General features: G+C 55.6%; 1 protein-coding gene across 1 annotated transcript in view; it reads left to right on the top strand.

Moving 5' to 3' along the window:
* Positions 1 to 15,690, top strand: part of LOC147123877 (disintegrin and metalloproteinase domain-containing protein 12-like) — a 503,908-nt gene that overhangs the window by 172,489 nt on the left and 315,729 nt on the right. Inside the window, exons 7-8 of the mRNA XM_085967584.1 lie at positions 3,440 to 3,505; positions 9,742 to 9,813. Of these exons, the coding sequence (XP_085823710.1) occupies positions 3,440 to 3,505; positions 9,742 to 9,813 (138 nt within the window). The remainder of the gene's footprint in view (positions 1 to 3,439; positions 3,506 to 9,741; positions 9,814 to 15,690) is intronic.

Raw genomic sequence — 15,690 nt, 5'->3', positions numbered from 1 at the left:
GCGGCTGCGGCATCCATGAGGCGGCCGCGCGGTCCGGGGAGTAGGCCTCCATGTTCCGGTGGGCTACGTCCAACGAGAGGGTGAGTGAAATCGCCTTCTTCAGGTCGAGCTCGCTACTTTCCAGCAGTCGCTGCCGTGTGTGAGTGGACCTGAGGCCCGCCACGAGGGCGTCCCGGATGAGCTCCTCCGTATGTTCCGTGGCTGTTACTTGCTTGCATTCGCAGGCTCGGCCGAGTTCCTTCAGCGCCCGTATGTATGCTTCTGTGGGTTCCCCGGGCTGTTGTTTGCGAGACCCCAGGAGATGTCTTGCGTAAACATAGTTGACCGGGCGTGCGTATTGCTCCTTCAATTCAGTAGTTAATAAAATTGATGCGCTATCAATTATAATAAAAGGCTGGGCAGAGTACAGAATGACAGGCTTTTATTAACTACTGAATTGCACTTCAGACAGATCAGGACTATGCCTCTAGTGGACGACCGAATGCCAGGAGCTGCCATGCGGCCGCTCTTATACTCGGTAGCCCAGGGGCGGAGTCAGCTGAGGCATAGTCAGGCACAACAGTGAAACAAGAGTGAACGACAACAACAACAACAACAACAGTGAACACAGTGAACTACAGTGGTTTACCACACCTCCCTTACTTTACTCTCGCAGAGTGAGACCGTACTTACAACAGCAGTTGTCTGAGGTACCTCCCTTACTTTACTCTCGCAGAGTGAGACCGTACTTGTTACTGCAGTTGTCAGCGGTACGTCCCTTACTTTACTCTCGCAGAGTGAGACGGTACTTGCAACAATTTTGTTCTGGCGAATCGTTGTCAGAGGTATGCTTAGCACTACTTGCAACTCGAATTGTCAGAGGTATGCTTTAGACTTTTTCTCCAAAGTTAACGCACTACTTGCAACTCATACCCTGCCTATACTTCTGCGCGTTTCATCCTAACACCAAGACCGCTTGACTTATCGATTCAAACCTTTCAGTTCTTTGATTCCAAAGGGGGCGGTGGACACCAGACGGTGTTGCCTTGCCCTAACTGTATGTGGTATTTAAAAGTACTCACGTTTTTGGCTCAGCTTCACTCGCCCGTGTCTCCCGTCCATGTGGATCCTGTTTGTGACGCCAATTGTTGTGGAGTATTTTAAATCAACACTCGACACAAGGTTTTAGATCGATAGTCAAGTCGTCTTTATTACACCGGTGGGGAAACAATCTGCTCTGTCTTAGCCAGACCTTTCCAAATTGTTACAGAAAACACGACATTTTTATACATTACAATAAGCATGGCCACCTCATGTTAAATTCATTCCTGCCACTTGATTGGATCTTGGCCCGCATGCACCTTCACGGATTGGTTACGAATCTTAATATAAACATGTATAAGCTGCCTCTTCAATCAATCACTCAAACTGCTGAATGCTAATTAAAAGATACCTTGGAATGTACCCTAGGTAATAAAGTTCTTACAGGCAGTTGAAATGCTGGACATCCAGTCTCCATTTAATTGTTTTATATCTCTCCAAAGGTCAGCTATCTTTGACCGCATCTTTATGGATGTGGTCTTTCATGGCAGTCCCTGTCTTCCTTATACTATTCAGTGAAACTGCCAGCGATGCCAGTTCAACTCTTTCCCCACTGCACTGGCCCACAGCACCTCATGGATGCCCAGTTTTGAGCTGCTAGATCTGTCCTGAATCTATCCCATTTAGCATGGTGGTAGTGCCACACAACACGATGGAGGGTGTCCTCAGTGTGAAGATGGGACTTCGTCTCCACAAGGACTGTGCAGTAGTCACTGCTACCAATACTGTCGTGGACAGATGCATCTGGAACAGGTAGATTGGTGAGGACGAGGTCAAATAGGGTTTTTCCTTCTCTCACCACCTGCTGCAGCGCCAGTCTGATAGCTATCACCTTCAGGACTCGGTCAGCTCGGTCAGTAGCGGTGTTACCGAGCCACTCTTGGTGATGGACATTGAAGTCCCCCACCCCAGAGAACATTCTGTGCCCTTGCTGCCCTCAGTGCTTCTTCCAAGTGGTGTTCAACATGGCGGAGTACTGATTCATCAGCTGAGGGAGGGCGGCAGGTGGTGTTCAACATGGCGGAGTACTGATTCATCAGCTGAGGGAGGGCGGGAGGTGGTAATCAGCAGGAGGAGTACTGATTCATCAGCTGAGGGAGGGCGGGAGGTGGTAATCAGCAGGAGGAGTACTGATTCATCAGCTGAGGGAGGGCGGGAGCTGGTAATCAGCAGGAGGAGCACTGATTCATCAGCTGAGGGAGGGCGGGAGGTGGTGTTCAACATGGCGGAGTACTGATTCATCAGCTGCGGGAGGGCGGGAGGTGGTAATCAGCAGGAGGAGTACTGATTCATCAGCTGAGGGAGGGCGGGAGCTGGTAATCAGCAGGAGGAGTACTGATTCATCAGCTGAGGGAGGGCCGTAGGTGGTAATCAGCAGGAGGTTTCCTTGCCCATGCTTGACCTGTTGCCATGAGACTTCATAGAGTCCAGAGTCAATGTTGAGGACTCCCAGGGCCACTCCCTCTTAGTTAACAGTCTCTTATGTGGAAGGGCTTAAAGGGATAATTTATGCGGACAAGTTGCACAAACGTGACTTGTATTCCCTTGAGTTTAGGAAGTTCAAGGGTGATCTAATTGAGGTGTTTAAAATGATGGAAGGATTTGATTGGGTAAATAGAGATAAACTACTTCCTTGAATGGGGAATCCTGAACAAGAGGGCAGAAGACTTGCATTTCTATAGCGCCTTTCACAACCTCAGCCATCTTAAAATGGTTTACAGCCAATGAAGTACTTTTGAAGTGTGGTCACTCTTGTAATGTAGAAGCGCTGCAGCCAATTTGCGCACAGCAAGGTCCCACAAACCAATGAGATAATGACCAGACAATCTGTTTTAGTGATGTTGGTTGAGGGATTGGCCGGGTCAATGGGCACAACTCCCCTGCTCTTCTTTGAATAGTGTCATGGGATCTTTTACGTCCACCTGAGCGGAGCCTTGCTTTATCGTCTCATCCGAAAGACGGCACCTCCGACAGTGCAGCACTCCCTCAGGACTGCACTGAAGTGTCAGGATTTGAACCCATGACCTTCTGACTCAAAGGCGAGAGTCACAGCAGGGAAAAGGAAGGGGAGGGAGGCGGGAGAAAGAAGGGGAGTGAGGGAAGTGAGGGAGGGAGGAGGGGAGGGGAGTGTGGGGAAAGGAGCGAGGGAGGGGAAGGAGGAAATAACTGGTAGATAAAAAGACCTTTGTTATGTGCAGGGTGGGGTTCTTTTAAAATAGTGACACAGGGTCAGGCTAAAACACCCATATTTAAAATAAAAAGGAGGGCCCATGTGACTTGGCTTATGATTGGCTCCCTCCCAGCCATGGCCCGCTGTACAATTTCACCTCAAACTGACTGAGATTTTCTCTTTGTCCAGATGAAAAGGAATGTGCTACAAGAGACGAGGCACATCGAGATGGTGCTTGTGGCGGACAATGCAATGGTGGGTGGCTTCTCTGAACATGTCCAACATGAGTGACCCAGGCCTAGTGCCAGGGCCCACAGTACAGAACAAGGAGCAAGGCTGGAAAGGGAGGAGATGAATCAGGAGCGAGCGATTAGGTCATGTCAGGCTTGGGTTTTCAAAGGCTGAAGATTGTGGAAGGGAAGACTGAGGAAAGTGAGAAATTCCATTGTTTCTATGAAGTGACTTGGTTTCAAAAGTTCAGTCGGTTATGTTTAACGATGATGTGAACCCAGGAGAAAGGAATAAAACCTGAGGAGGCAGCCAGGCACCTACAGAATGACTGAAATGAAGTATGCAAGTGCAAAGAGCAGCAGTAGAGGAAATTTAACACATACGAAGGAAGATCGTGGGGTGTGTGGGTGGGGAGTGGGGGAGGGGGGTGGGGAGTGAGGGTGGAGGTGGGGGGTGTGGGTGGGGTGTGGGGGTGGGGAGTATGGGTGGGGAGTGTGGGTGCGGAGTGTGGGTGGGGAGTGGGGGGTGGGGAGTGTGGGTGGGGAGTGTGGGTGTGGGTGGGGTGGGGGGTGGGGGTGGGGAGTGTGGGTTGGGTGTGTGGGTGGGGAGTGTGGGTGGGGAGGGGGAGTGGGGAGTGTGGGTGAAGTGGGGGGGTGGGGAGTGTGGGTGGGGGGTGGGGAGTGTGGGTGGGGGTGGGGAGTGTGGGTTGGGTGTGTGGGTGGGGAGTGTGGGTGGGGAGGGGGAGTGTGGGGGGGTGGGGAGTGTGGGTGTGGGTGGGGAGTGGGGGGTGGGGAGTGGGGGGTGGGGAGTGTGGGTGGGGGTGGGAAGTGTGGGTGGGGAGTGGGAGTGGGGAGTGTGGGTGGGGAGTGTGGGTGGGGAGGGGGAGTGGGGAGTGTGGGTGAGGTGGGGGGGTGGGGAGTGTGGTTGGGGAGTGTGGGTGGGGAGTGTGGGTGGGGAGGGGGAGTGGGGAGTGTGGGTGAGGTGGGGGGTGGGGAGTGTGGATGGGGAGTGTGGGTGTGGGTGGGGAGTGTGGGTTGGGTGTGTGGGTGGGGAGTGTGGGTTGGGTGTGTGGGTGGGGAGTATGGGTGGGGAGTGTGGGTGGGGAGGGGGAGTGGGGAGTGTGGGTGAGGTGGGTGTTGGGGAGTGTGGGTGGGGAGTGTGGGTGTGGGTGGGGAGTGGGGGGTGGGGAGTGTGGGTGGGGAGTGTGGGTGGGGGTGGGGAGTGTGGGTGTGGGTGGGGAGTGGGGGGTGGGGAGTGTGGGTGGGGTGTGGGGGTGGGGATTGGGGGTTGGGGAGTGGGGGTGCGGTTGGGGGTGGGGATGGGGGGTGGGGATGGGGGGTGGGGAGTGGTGGTGCGGAGTGGGGGTGGGGAGGGGGAGTGGGGAGAACATAAGAACATAAGAACTCGGAGCAGGAGTCGGCCATTCGGCCCTTCGAGCCTGCTCCGCCATTCAATGAGATCATGGCTGATCTTCTGCCTCAACTCCATTCACCGGCCCTATCGCCATATCCCTTGATGCCCTTACTAGTCAGAAATCTATCGACTTCTGTTTTGAATATACCCAATGACTGAACCTCCACAGCCCTCTGGGGTAGAGAATTCCAAAGATTCACCAGCCTCTGTATGAAGGAATTTTTTCTCATCTCAGTACTGAATGGCCTACCCTTTATCCTGAGGCTGTGGCCCCTGGTTCTAGACTCCCCAGCCAAGGGAAACATTCTCCCAGCATCCACCCTATCAAGCCCTGTAATAATTTTGTATGCTTCAATGAGATCCCCTCTCATTCTTCTGAATTCAAGAGAATACAGGCCTAGTTTACTCAATCTCTTCTCATACGACAGTCCTGCCATCCCAGGGATCAATCTCGTGAACCTTCGTTGCACTCTCTCTATGGCAAGTATATCCTTTTTTGGGTAAGGAGACCAAAATTGTACACAGTACTCCAGTAATGTGGTCTCACCAAGGCCCTATATAATTGGAGTAAGACTTCTTTACTCCTGTACTCAAAACCTCTTGTAATGAAGGCCAGCATACTGTCTGCCTTCCTAATGGCTTGCTGCACCTGCACATTCACTTTCAGTGACTCATGTACAAGGACACCCAGGTCCCTTTGATCATCTGCATTCCCCAACCTTTCACCATTTAGGAAATACTCTGCCTTTCTGTTTTTTTCTACCAAAGTGGATAACTTCATATTTATCCACATTATATTCCATCTGCCATGTTCTCGCCCTCTCACTGAGCCTGTCGAGATCCCCTTGAAGCCTCTTCACATCCTCTTCGCAACTGACACTGCCACCTAGCTTTATATCATCAGCAAATTTGAAAATGTTACATTTAGTCCCCTCATCCAAATCATTGATATAGATTGTGAATAGCTGGGGCCCAAGCACCGATCCTGCAGGAGAAAGTAAAGGTAAGTTAAAACACTTTACACTCACCTCACACACTTACCTCTGCACACATGCACCCATCACTCACCTGCACAACGGACATCTCGACCCCTCCAACCCCTTCAGACCGACGGTCCGCCTCACTAACTTGGTGTGGTTCGGAGCCATCGGGAAGCCCACACTTCAGGGCTAAAAATAGAGATTAGGCAAAAAACTGCCTGTTAACTACCTGCTAACAGGCAGTGAATTGGCACTATTCCCCTTCCCGCCTCGGGGAGGCGGCTCCCAGCACAGGTCGGATACCCGCCTCCTGGGACATTGGCACAGAGGCGGGTTGGGGGCGGGATGGGTTCCTGCCCCCCCGATTCTGCAATTTTCCCACCACTCCCGCCTCCAAACCCACCTCCACGGGGCTTGGAAATTCGAGCCCAAAGTATCTATTTAATTTCTCTGCCAATTTCCTCATTCCCCATTATAAATTCTCCCGTCTCTGACTGTAAAGGACATTTATCTTCGCCAGTCTTTTCCTTTTCACATATCTATAGAAGCTTTTACAATCCGTTTTTATATTTTTTGCTAGTTTGTGCTCATATTCCATTTTCCCTTTCTTTATCAATTTCTTGGTCCCCCTTTGCTGATTTCTAACAAGATCCCAATCCTCAGGCTGACCGCTTTTTCTGGCAACTTTATAAGCTTCCTCTTTTGACTTAATACTAGCTATAATTTCTTTTGTTAGCCATGGTTGGATCACTTTTCCTTTTGGGTTTTTATGCCCTAGAGGAATATATGTTTGTTGCAAATTATGCATTATTTCCTTGAATGTTAGCCATTGTATATCCACCTTCACACCTTTTAGTGTAGTCTCCCAATCTACCATGGCCAACTTGTCCCTCATACCCTTGTAGTTTCCTCTGTTTAGATTGAAGACTTTAGTTTCAGATTGGACTACATCACTCTCAAACTTAATGTAAAATTCAATCATATTATGGTCACTTGTCCTGAAAGGCCCCTTTACCACAAGATTATTGATTAACCCTTTCTCATTACACAGTACCAGATCCAGAATAGCCTGTTCCCTGGTTGGTTCCTCCAAATACTGATCCAGGAAACCATCTCGCATGCATTCCAAGAATTCGTCCTCCACACCATTAGTGGTAATTTGATTTGCCCAGTCAATATGTAGATTAAAGTCCCCCATGATTACTGTATTGCCCTTGTTACATGCACTTCTAATCTCTTGATTGATACTGTGCCCTATAGTACCATTACTGTTTGGTGGCCTATACACAACTCCCACCAATGTTTTCCGCCCTTTGCTGTTTCTTAGCTCCACCCAAACTGATTCCAGTTCTACATCACGATCTGCCAAGCCAAAATCTTTTATCTCTACCGTACCGATCTCATCCCTTATTAACAGCGCTACACCACCTCCTTTTCCTTTTTGTCTGTCCTTCCTAAGTGTTGAGTACCCTGGAACATTCAGTTCCCAGCTTTGGTTACCCTGCAACCATGTCTCTGTAATGGCAATTACATCATACCCATTTACTTCTATTAGTGCCATTAATTCATCCACCTTGTTGCGAATGCTACGTGCATTTAGATAAAGTGCCTTCAACTTTGCCTGTTTAATATTTTTCTGCACTTTGACCCTCTTTACTGTTAGCCTTTGTTTCTGCTCCCTACTAGTTTTGCTCACTACTTTTCTAACTTGCACTTCCAGCTTTGTTTCTCTCCGTTCTGGGCCCACACTTAGGTTCCCAGCCCCCTGACAAACTAGTTTAAATCCTTCCCAACAGCACGAGCAAACCCCCCTGCGAGGATGTTGGTCCCGTTTCTGCCGAGGTGTAACCCGTCCAGCTTGTACAGGTCCCACCTTCCCCTATGCCTCAGGAATTTAAATCCCTTCCTCCTACACCATCTCCCCAGCCACGCATTCATCTGGTCTATTCTCCTATTTCTGCTCTCGCTAGCATGTGGCACTGGGAGTAATCCTGAGATTACTCTCTTTGAGGTCCTACTTTATAATCTCTTTCCTAGCTCCCTATAGTCTGCTGCAGGACGTCATCCTTTCTGCCTATGTCATTGGTACCGATATAGACAACGACCTCTCGCTGTTCACTCTCCCCCCTCAGAGTGTCCTGCAGCTGCTCAGTGACATCCTTGACCCTGGCACCAGGGAGGCAACATACTCTCCTGGAGACATGCCTACGGCTGCAGAAACACCTATCTGTGCCCCTAACTAATGAATCCCCTATCACTATTGCTCTCGCTAGCACGTGGCACTGGGAGTAATTCTGAGATTACTACCTTTGAGGCCCTGCTTTTTAATTTATTTCCTAGCTCCCTATATTCTGCTTGCAGGACCTCGTCCCTCTTTCTACCTATGTCGTTGGTACCGATATGGACCACGACCTCTGGCTGTTCATTCTCCCCCTTCAGAATGTCCTGCAGCCTCTCAGTGACATCCTTGACCCTGGCATCAGGGAGGCAACATACCATCCTGGAGTCACGTCTGCGGCTACAGAAACGTCTATCTGTTCCCCTTACGATAGAATCCCCTATCACTATTGCTCTCCCACTCTTTTTCCTCCCCTCCTGTGCAGCTGAGCCACTCGTAGTGCCACGGACTTGGCTCTTGCTGCATTCCCCTGAGAAACCATCTCCCCCAGCAGTATCCAAAACGGAAAATCTGTTGGAAAGGGAGATGGACCCAGGGGACTCCTGCACTACCTTCCTAGTTGTTTTACTCTGTCTGGCGGTCACCCATTCCCTGTCTGCCTATGCACTCTTTACCTGCGGTGTGACCACCTCGTTGAACGTGCTATCCACGAAGATCTCAGCCTCGCGGATGCTCCACAGTGACTCCAGCCGCAGCTCCAGCTCTGAAACGCGGATTGCAAGTAGCTGCAACTGAAGACACTTCCTGCACACGTGTTCGCCCTGGACACCGAAAGTGTCCCTGACTTCCCACATAGCACAGGAGGAGCACTCCACGCTGCCGAGCTGCCCTGCCATGTCCTACCCTTAATTTACCCCCTTTACTTCCTCTAAATTAAAGAATATTAAATATACTAGAGACCTTACTTCACTTTAAACACTACTTACTTACTTTTACTTTAACGAATGGACTGTAGAAATACTCACCAGGTCCTATTTACCAATCAGCTCCTTCCCTTGTGCCGACGTCACTTTTAATCTCTGACGTCACTTTTGAATGTTGCCTGTTGAGGTCCGCTCTCGCTGCTTATCCCAATAGCTCGGACTGAGGCTCGAGCCTCGGGCTTTGTTTCCTTGCTCCTCCTTTGCCGGTTCCCTCACAGGTCGGTCCGCTCTTGCTGCTGCTCCCAGTGAGGAGTTGGGGTAGGGAGTGTGGGTGGAGAGTGTGGGTCTGGGGGATGGGGAATGGGGAGTAGGGGGCAGGGGGTGGGGAGTGGGGGGTGGGGAATGGGGAGTAGGGGGTGGGGGGTGGGGGGTGGGGAATGGGGAGTAGGGGGCGGGGGGTGGGGAGTGGGGAGTGGGGGTGGGGAGTGGGGGTGGGGAGTGGGGGGCGGGGGTGGGGAGTGGGGGTGAGGGGTGGGGGTGGGGAGTGGGGGTGGGGGGTGGGGGGCGGGGGGTGGGGGGTGGGCAGTGGGGAGTGGGGGTGGGGAGTGGGGGCGGGGGGTGGGGAGTGGGGGCGGGGGGTGGGGAGTGGGTGGGTGGGGAGTGGGGGTGTGGAGTGGGGGGTGGGGAGTGGGGGGTGGGGGGGGTGGGGTTGGGGAGTGGGGGCTGGGGGGTGGGGGTGGGGAGGGGGGTGGGGAGGTGGAGTGGGGAGGGGGGTTGAGCTATTTTGCTCACTGAATCATCACCAATCGTTTGGATTCCTTTCAGTATCAGAATCTGAAGAATAAAAAAGATGATGTGGTGCGGCGAGTGATCAGTATTGCGAATACGGTGGACTTGGTGAGTATGGAGACTCTGGTCACACTGATGGCAGGTTAGCCTTCCTCTTCCATGCCTCTGTTAATGACTCCTCCTGCTAACAGCCAGGTCAAAATGAAATTGCCATTAAATGCGGTATCGTGGTCACTCTCAATGCTTGAAACCTTTGGCCTCAGACATGCCGACTCACTGGCTCTCAGCACCCCTGAAAATGGCTGAGGCCCTCACCCTGTCTGAAATATCTCGGTGGTCTGAGCGCTCTATATGTGAGTGATCTTCTACAGCCATGTTGCCCACACTCTGAAACTGGATAACGCTCTCATTGCAGGAACGCTCAGGTATTGCCACGCTGTGCTTTGCCTCTCACCCAGAACCACTCTGTTCCGCTCGCACCCTTCAAAAGCATCGAAACACCATTTTCTTTGTTTGCTGTGCCTCCTTTTCTTATTTACCTCGGTCTCCTGCTGTCCGCTCTCTCAATCTCACTCTCCTGCTGTCCTCTCCCTCAATCTCCCCCAGTATCGCTGTGTTCGCCCTCCCTCATCTGCTGTGCTCTCGCTCCCTCTCCCGCTGTGCTCTCTCTCCCTCTCCCGCTGTGCTCTCTCTTCCTCTCCCACTGTGCTCTCTCCCTCTCCCACTGTGCTCTCTCTCTCTCCCGCTGTGCTCTCTCTCCCTCTCCCGCTGTGCTCTCTCTCCCTCTCCCGCTGTGCTCTCTCTCCCTCTCCCGCTGTGCTCTCTCCCTCTCCCGCTGTGCTCCCCCTCCCTCTCCCGCTGTGCTCTCCCTCTCACTCCCGCTGTGCTCTCCCTCTCCCTCTGTGCGCTCTCTCCCTCTCCCGCTGTGCTCTCTCTCCCTCTCCCGCTGTGCTCTCTCTCCCTCTCCCGCTGTGCTCTCTCTCCCTCTCCCGCTGTGCTCTCTCTCTCTCTCCCGCTGTGCTCTCTCTCCCTCTCCCGCTGTGCTCTCTCTCTCCTGCTGAGCTCTCCCTCTCCCGCTGTGCTGTATCTCCCTCTCCCGCTGTGCTCTCTCTCCCTCCCGCTGTGCTTTCTTTGCCTCTCCCGCTGTGCTCTCTCTCTCTCTCCCGCTGTGCTCGCTCTCTCTCCCGCTGTGCTCTCCCTCCCCCGCTGTGCTCTATCTCCCTATCCCGCTGTGCTCTCTCTCTCTCTCTCCCGCTGTGCTCTCCCTCTCCCGCGGTGCTCTCTCTCCCTCTCCCGCTGTGCTCTCTCTCCCTCTCCCGCTGTGCTCTCTCTCCCTCTCCCGCTATGCTCTCTCTCCCTCTCTCGCTGTGCTCTATCTCCCTGTCCCGCTGTGCTCTTTCTCCCTCTCCCACTCTGCTCTCTCTCCCACTGTGCTCTCTCTCCCTCTCCCGCTGTGCTCTCTCCCTCTCCCGCTGTGCTCTCTCCCTCTCCCGCGGTGCTCTCTCTCCCTCTCCCGCTGTGCTCTCTCTCCCTCTCCCGCTCTGCTCTCTCTCCCTCTCCCACTGTGCTCTCTCTCTCTCTCCCGCTGTGCTCTCTCTCCCTCTCCCGCTGTGCTCTCTCCCTCTCCCGCTGTGCTCTCCCTCCCTCCCGCTGTGCTCTCTCTCCCTCTCTCGCTGTGCTCTATCTCCCGCTCCCGCTGTGCTCTATCTCCCTCTCCCGCTGTGCTCTATCTCCCTCTCCCGCTGTGCTCTCTCTCCCTCTCCCGCGGTGCTCTCTCTCGCTCTCCCGCTGCGCTCTCTCTCCCTCTCCCGCTGTGCTCTCTCTCCCTCTCCCGCTGTGCTCTCTCTCCCTCTCCCGCTGTGCTCTCTCTCCCTCTCTCGCTGTGCTCTCTCTCCCTCTCCAGCTGTGCTCTCTCTCCCTCCCGCTGTGCTCTCTCTCCCTCTCCCGCTATGCTCTCTCTCCCTCTCCCGCTGTACTCTCTCTCCCTCTCCCGCTGTGCTCTCTCCCTCTCCCGCGGTGCTCTCTCTCCCTCTCCCGCTGTGCTCTCTATCCCTCTCCCGCTATGCTCTCTCCCTCTCCCGCTGTGCTCTCTCCCTCTCCCGCTGTGCTCTCTCTCCCTCTCCCGCTGTGCTCTCTCTCTCTCTCCCGCTATGCTCTCTCTCCCTCTCCCGCTGTGCTCTCTCTCCCTCTCCCGCTGTGCTCTCTCTCCCTCTCCCGCTGTGCTCTCTCCCTCTTCCGCTGTGCTCTCTCCCTCTCCCGCTGTGCTCTCTCTCCCTCTCCCGCTGTGCTCTCTCTCCCTCTCCCACTGTGCTCCCTCTCCCGCTGTGCTCTCTCTCCCTCTCCCGCTGTGCTCTCTCTCCCTCTCCCGCTGTGCTCTCTCTCCCTCTCCCGCTGTGCTCTCTCTCCCTCTCCCGCTGTGCTCTCTCTCCCTCTCCCGCTGTGCTCTCTCTCTCTCTCCCGCTGTGCTCTCTCTCCCTCTCCCGCTGTGCTCTTTCTCCCTCTCCCGCTGTGCTCTCTCTCCCTCTCCCGCTGTGCTCTCTCTCCCTCTCCCGCTGTGCTCTCTCTCTCTCTCCCGCTGTGCTCTCTCTCTCTCTCCTGCTGTGTTCTCTCTCCCTCTCCCGCTGTGCTCTCTCTCCCTCTCCCGCTGTGCTCTCTCTCCCTCTCCCGCTGTGCTCTCTCTCTCTCTCCCGCTGTGCTCTCTCTCTCTCTCCTGCTGTGTTCTCTCTCCCTCTCCCGCTGTGCTCTCTCTCCCTCTCCCGCTGTGCTCTCTCTCCCTCTCCCATGGTGCTCTCTCTCTCTCTCCCGCTGTGCTCTCTCTCCCTCTCCCGCTGTGCTCTCCCACTCCCGCTGTGCTCCCTCTCCCTCTCCCGCTGTGCTCTCTCTCCCTCTCCCGCTATGCTCTCTCTCCCTCTCCCGCTGTACTCTCTCTCCCTCTCCCGTTGTGCTCTCTCCCTCTCCCGCGGTGCTCTCTCTCCCTCTCCCGCTGTGCTCTCTATCCCTCTCCCGCTATGCTCTCTCCCTCTCCCGCTGTGCTCTCTCCCTCTCCCGCTGTGCTCTCTCTCCCTCTCCCGCTGTGCTCTCTCTCTCTCTCCCGCTATGCTCTCTCTCCCTCTCCCGCTGTGCTCTCTCTCCCTCTCCTGCTGTGCTCTCTCTCCCTCTCCCGCTGTGCTCTCTCCCTCTTCCGCTGTGCTCTCTCCCTCTCCCGCTGTGCTCTCTCTCCCTCTCCCGCTGTGCTCTCTCTCCCTCTCCCACTGTGCTCCCTCTCCCGCTGTGCTCTCTCTCCCTCTCCCGCTGTGCTCTCTCTCCCTCTCCCGCTGTGCTCTCTCTCCCTCTCCCGCTGTGCTCTCTCTCCCTCTCCCGCTGTGCTCTCTCTCCCTCTCCCGCTGTGCTCTCTCTCCCTCTCCCGCTGTGCTCTCTCTCTCTCTCCCGCTGTGCTCTCTCTCCCTCTCCCGCTGTGCTCTTTCTCCCTCTCCCGCTGTGCTCTCTCTCCCTCTCCCGCTGTGCTCTCTCTCCCTCTCCCGCTGTGCTCTCTCTCTCTCTCCCGCTGTGCTCTCTCTCTCTCTCCTGCTGTGTTCTCTCTCCCTCTCCCGCTGTGCTCTCTCTCCCTCTCCCGCTGTGCTCTCTCTCCCTCTCCCGCTGTGCTCTCTCTCCCTCTCCCGCTGTGCTCTCTCTCTCTCTCCCGCTGTGCTCTCTCTCTCTCTCCTGCTGTGTTCTCTCTCGCTCTCCCGCTGTGCTCTCTCTCCCTCTCCCGCTGTGCTCTCTCTCCCTCTCCCATGGTGCTCTCTCTCTCTCTCCCGCTGTGCTCTCTCTCCCTCTCCCGCTGTGCTCTCCCACTCCCGCTGTGCTCCCTCTCCCTCTCCCGCTGTGCTCTCTCTCCATCTCCCGCTGTGCACTCTCCCTCTCCCGCTGTGCTCTATCTCCCTCTCCCGCTGTGCTCTATCTCTCTCTCTCCCTCTCCCGCTGTGCTCTATCTCCCTCTCCCGCTGTGCTCTATCTCTCTCTCCCGCTGTGCTCTCTCTCCCTCTCCCGCTGTGCTCTCTCTCCCTCTCCCGCTGTGCTCTCTCTCCCTCTCCCGCTGTGCTCTCTCTCTCTCCCACTGTGTGCTCTCTCCCTCTCCTGCTGTGCTCTCCTGCCCTCTCCCGCTGTGCTCTCTCCCTCTCCCGCTGTGCTCTATCTCCCTCTCCCGCTGTGCTCTCTCACCTCCCCCGCTGTGCTCTCTCTCCCTCTCCCGCTGTACTCTCTCTCCCTCTCCCACTGTGCTCCCTCTCCCTCTCCCGCTGTGCTCTCTCCCTCTCCCGCTGTGCTCTCCCTCCCTCTCCCGCTGTGCTCTCTCTGCCTCTCCCGCTGTGCTCTCTCTGCCTCTCCCGCTGTGCTCTCTCTCCCTCTCCCTCTGTACTCTCTCTCCCTCTCTCGCTGTGCTCTATCTCTCTCTCCCGCTGTGCTCTATCTCACTCTCCCGCTGTGCTCACTCTAACTCTCCCGCTGTGCTCTATCTACCTCTCCAGCTGTGCTCTCTCTCCCTCTCCCTCTGTTCTCTCTCTACCTCTCCCGCTGTGCTCTATCTCTCTCCCGCTTTACTCTCTCTCTCTCTCCCGCTGCGCTCTCTCTCCCTCTCCCGCTGTGCTATCTCTCCCTCTCCCGCTGTGCTCTATCTCTCTCCCGCTTTACTCTCTCTCTCTCTCCCGCTGCGCTCTCTCTCCCTCTCCCGCTGTGCTCTCTCTCCCCCTCCCGCTGTGCTCTCTCTCCCTGTCCCACTGTGCTCCCTCTCCCTCTCCCGCTGTGCTCTCTCTCTCTCCCTCTCACGCTGTGCTCTCTCTCCCTCTCCCGCTGTGCTCTCTCACACTCTCCCGCTGTGCTCTCCCTCCCTCTCCCGCTGTGCTCTCTCTCCCTCTCCCGCTGTGCTCTCTCTCCCTCTCCCACTGTGCTCTCTCTCCCTCTCCCGCTGTGATTTATTACCCTCTCCCGCTGTGCTCTCTCTCCCTCTCCCGCTGTGCTCTCTCCCTCTCCCGCTGTGCTCTCTCTCCCTCTCCCGCTATGCTTTATCACCCTCTCCCGCTGTGTTCTCTCTCCCTCTCCCGCTGTGCTCTCTCTCCCTCTCCCGCTGTGCTCTCTCTCCCTCTCCCGCTCTGCGCACTCTCCCTCTCCCGCTGTGCTCTCCCTTCCTCTCCCGCTGTGCTCTCTCTCTCTCCCGCTGTGCTCTCTCTCCCTCTCCCGCTGTGCTCTCTCTCCCTCTCCCGCTGTGCTCTCTCCCCCTCTCCCGCTGTGTTCTCTCTCCCTCTCCCGCTGTGCTCCCCCTCCCGCTCCCGCTGTGCTCTCCCTCTCACTCCCGCTGTGCTCTCCCTCTCCCTCTGTGCTCTCTCTCCCTCTCCCGCTGTGCTCTCTCTCCCTCTCCCGCTGTGCTCTCTCTCCCTCTCCCGCTGTGCTCTCTCTCCCTCTCCCGCTGTGCTCTCTCTCTCTCTCCCGCTGTGCTCTCTCTCCCTCTGCCGCTGTGCTCTCTCTCTCTCCTGCTGTGCTCTCCCTCTCCCGCTGTGCTGTATCTCCCTCTCCCGCTGTGCTCTCTCACCCTCCCACTGTGCTCTCTTTGCCTCTCCCGCTGTGCTCTCTCTCTCTCCCGCTGTGCTCGCTCTCTCTCCCGCTGTGCTCTCCCTCCCCCGCTGTGGTCTATCTCCCTCTCCCGCTGTGCTCTCTCTCTCTCTCCCGCTGTGCTCTCTCTCTCCCGCGGTGCTCTCTCTCCCTCTCCCGCTGTGCTCTCTCTCCCTCTCCCGCTGTGCTCTCTCTCCCTCTCCCGCTGTACTCTCTCTCCCTGTCCCGCTGTACTCTCTTTCCCTATCCCGCTGTGCTCTTTCTCCCTCTCCCACTCTGCTCTCTCTCCCACTGTGCTCTCTCAGCCTCTCCCGCTGTGCTCTCTCCCTCTCCTGCTGTGCTCTCCTGCCCTCTCCCGCTGTGCTCTCTCCCTCTCCCGCTGTGCTCTATCTCTCTCTCTCG

The sequence above is a fragment of the Somniosus microcephalus genome, chromosome 2 (assembly GCF_052327205.1).
Source record: "Somniosus microcephalus isolate GS21.2 chromosome 2, FLI_Smic_1.0, whole genome shotgun sequence".
Lineage (NCBI taxonomy): Eukaryota > Metazoa > Chordata > Chondrichthyes > Squaliformes > Somniosidae > Somniosus > Somniosus microcephalus.
Note: the sequence above shows the minus strand (reverse complement) of the source record. Positions and strands in the feature narration are given on the sequence as shown.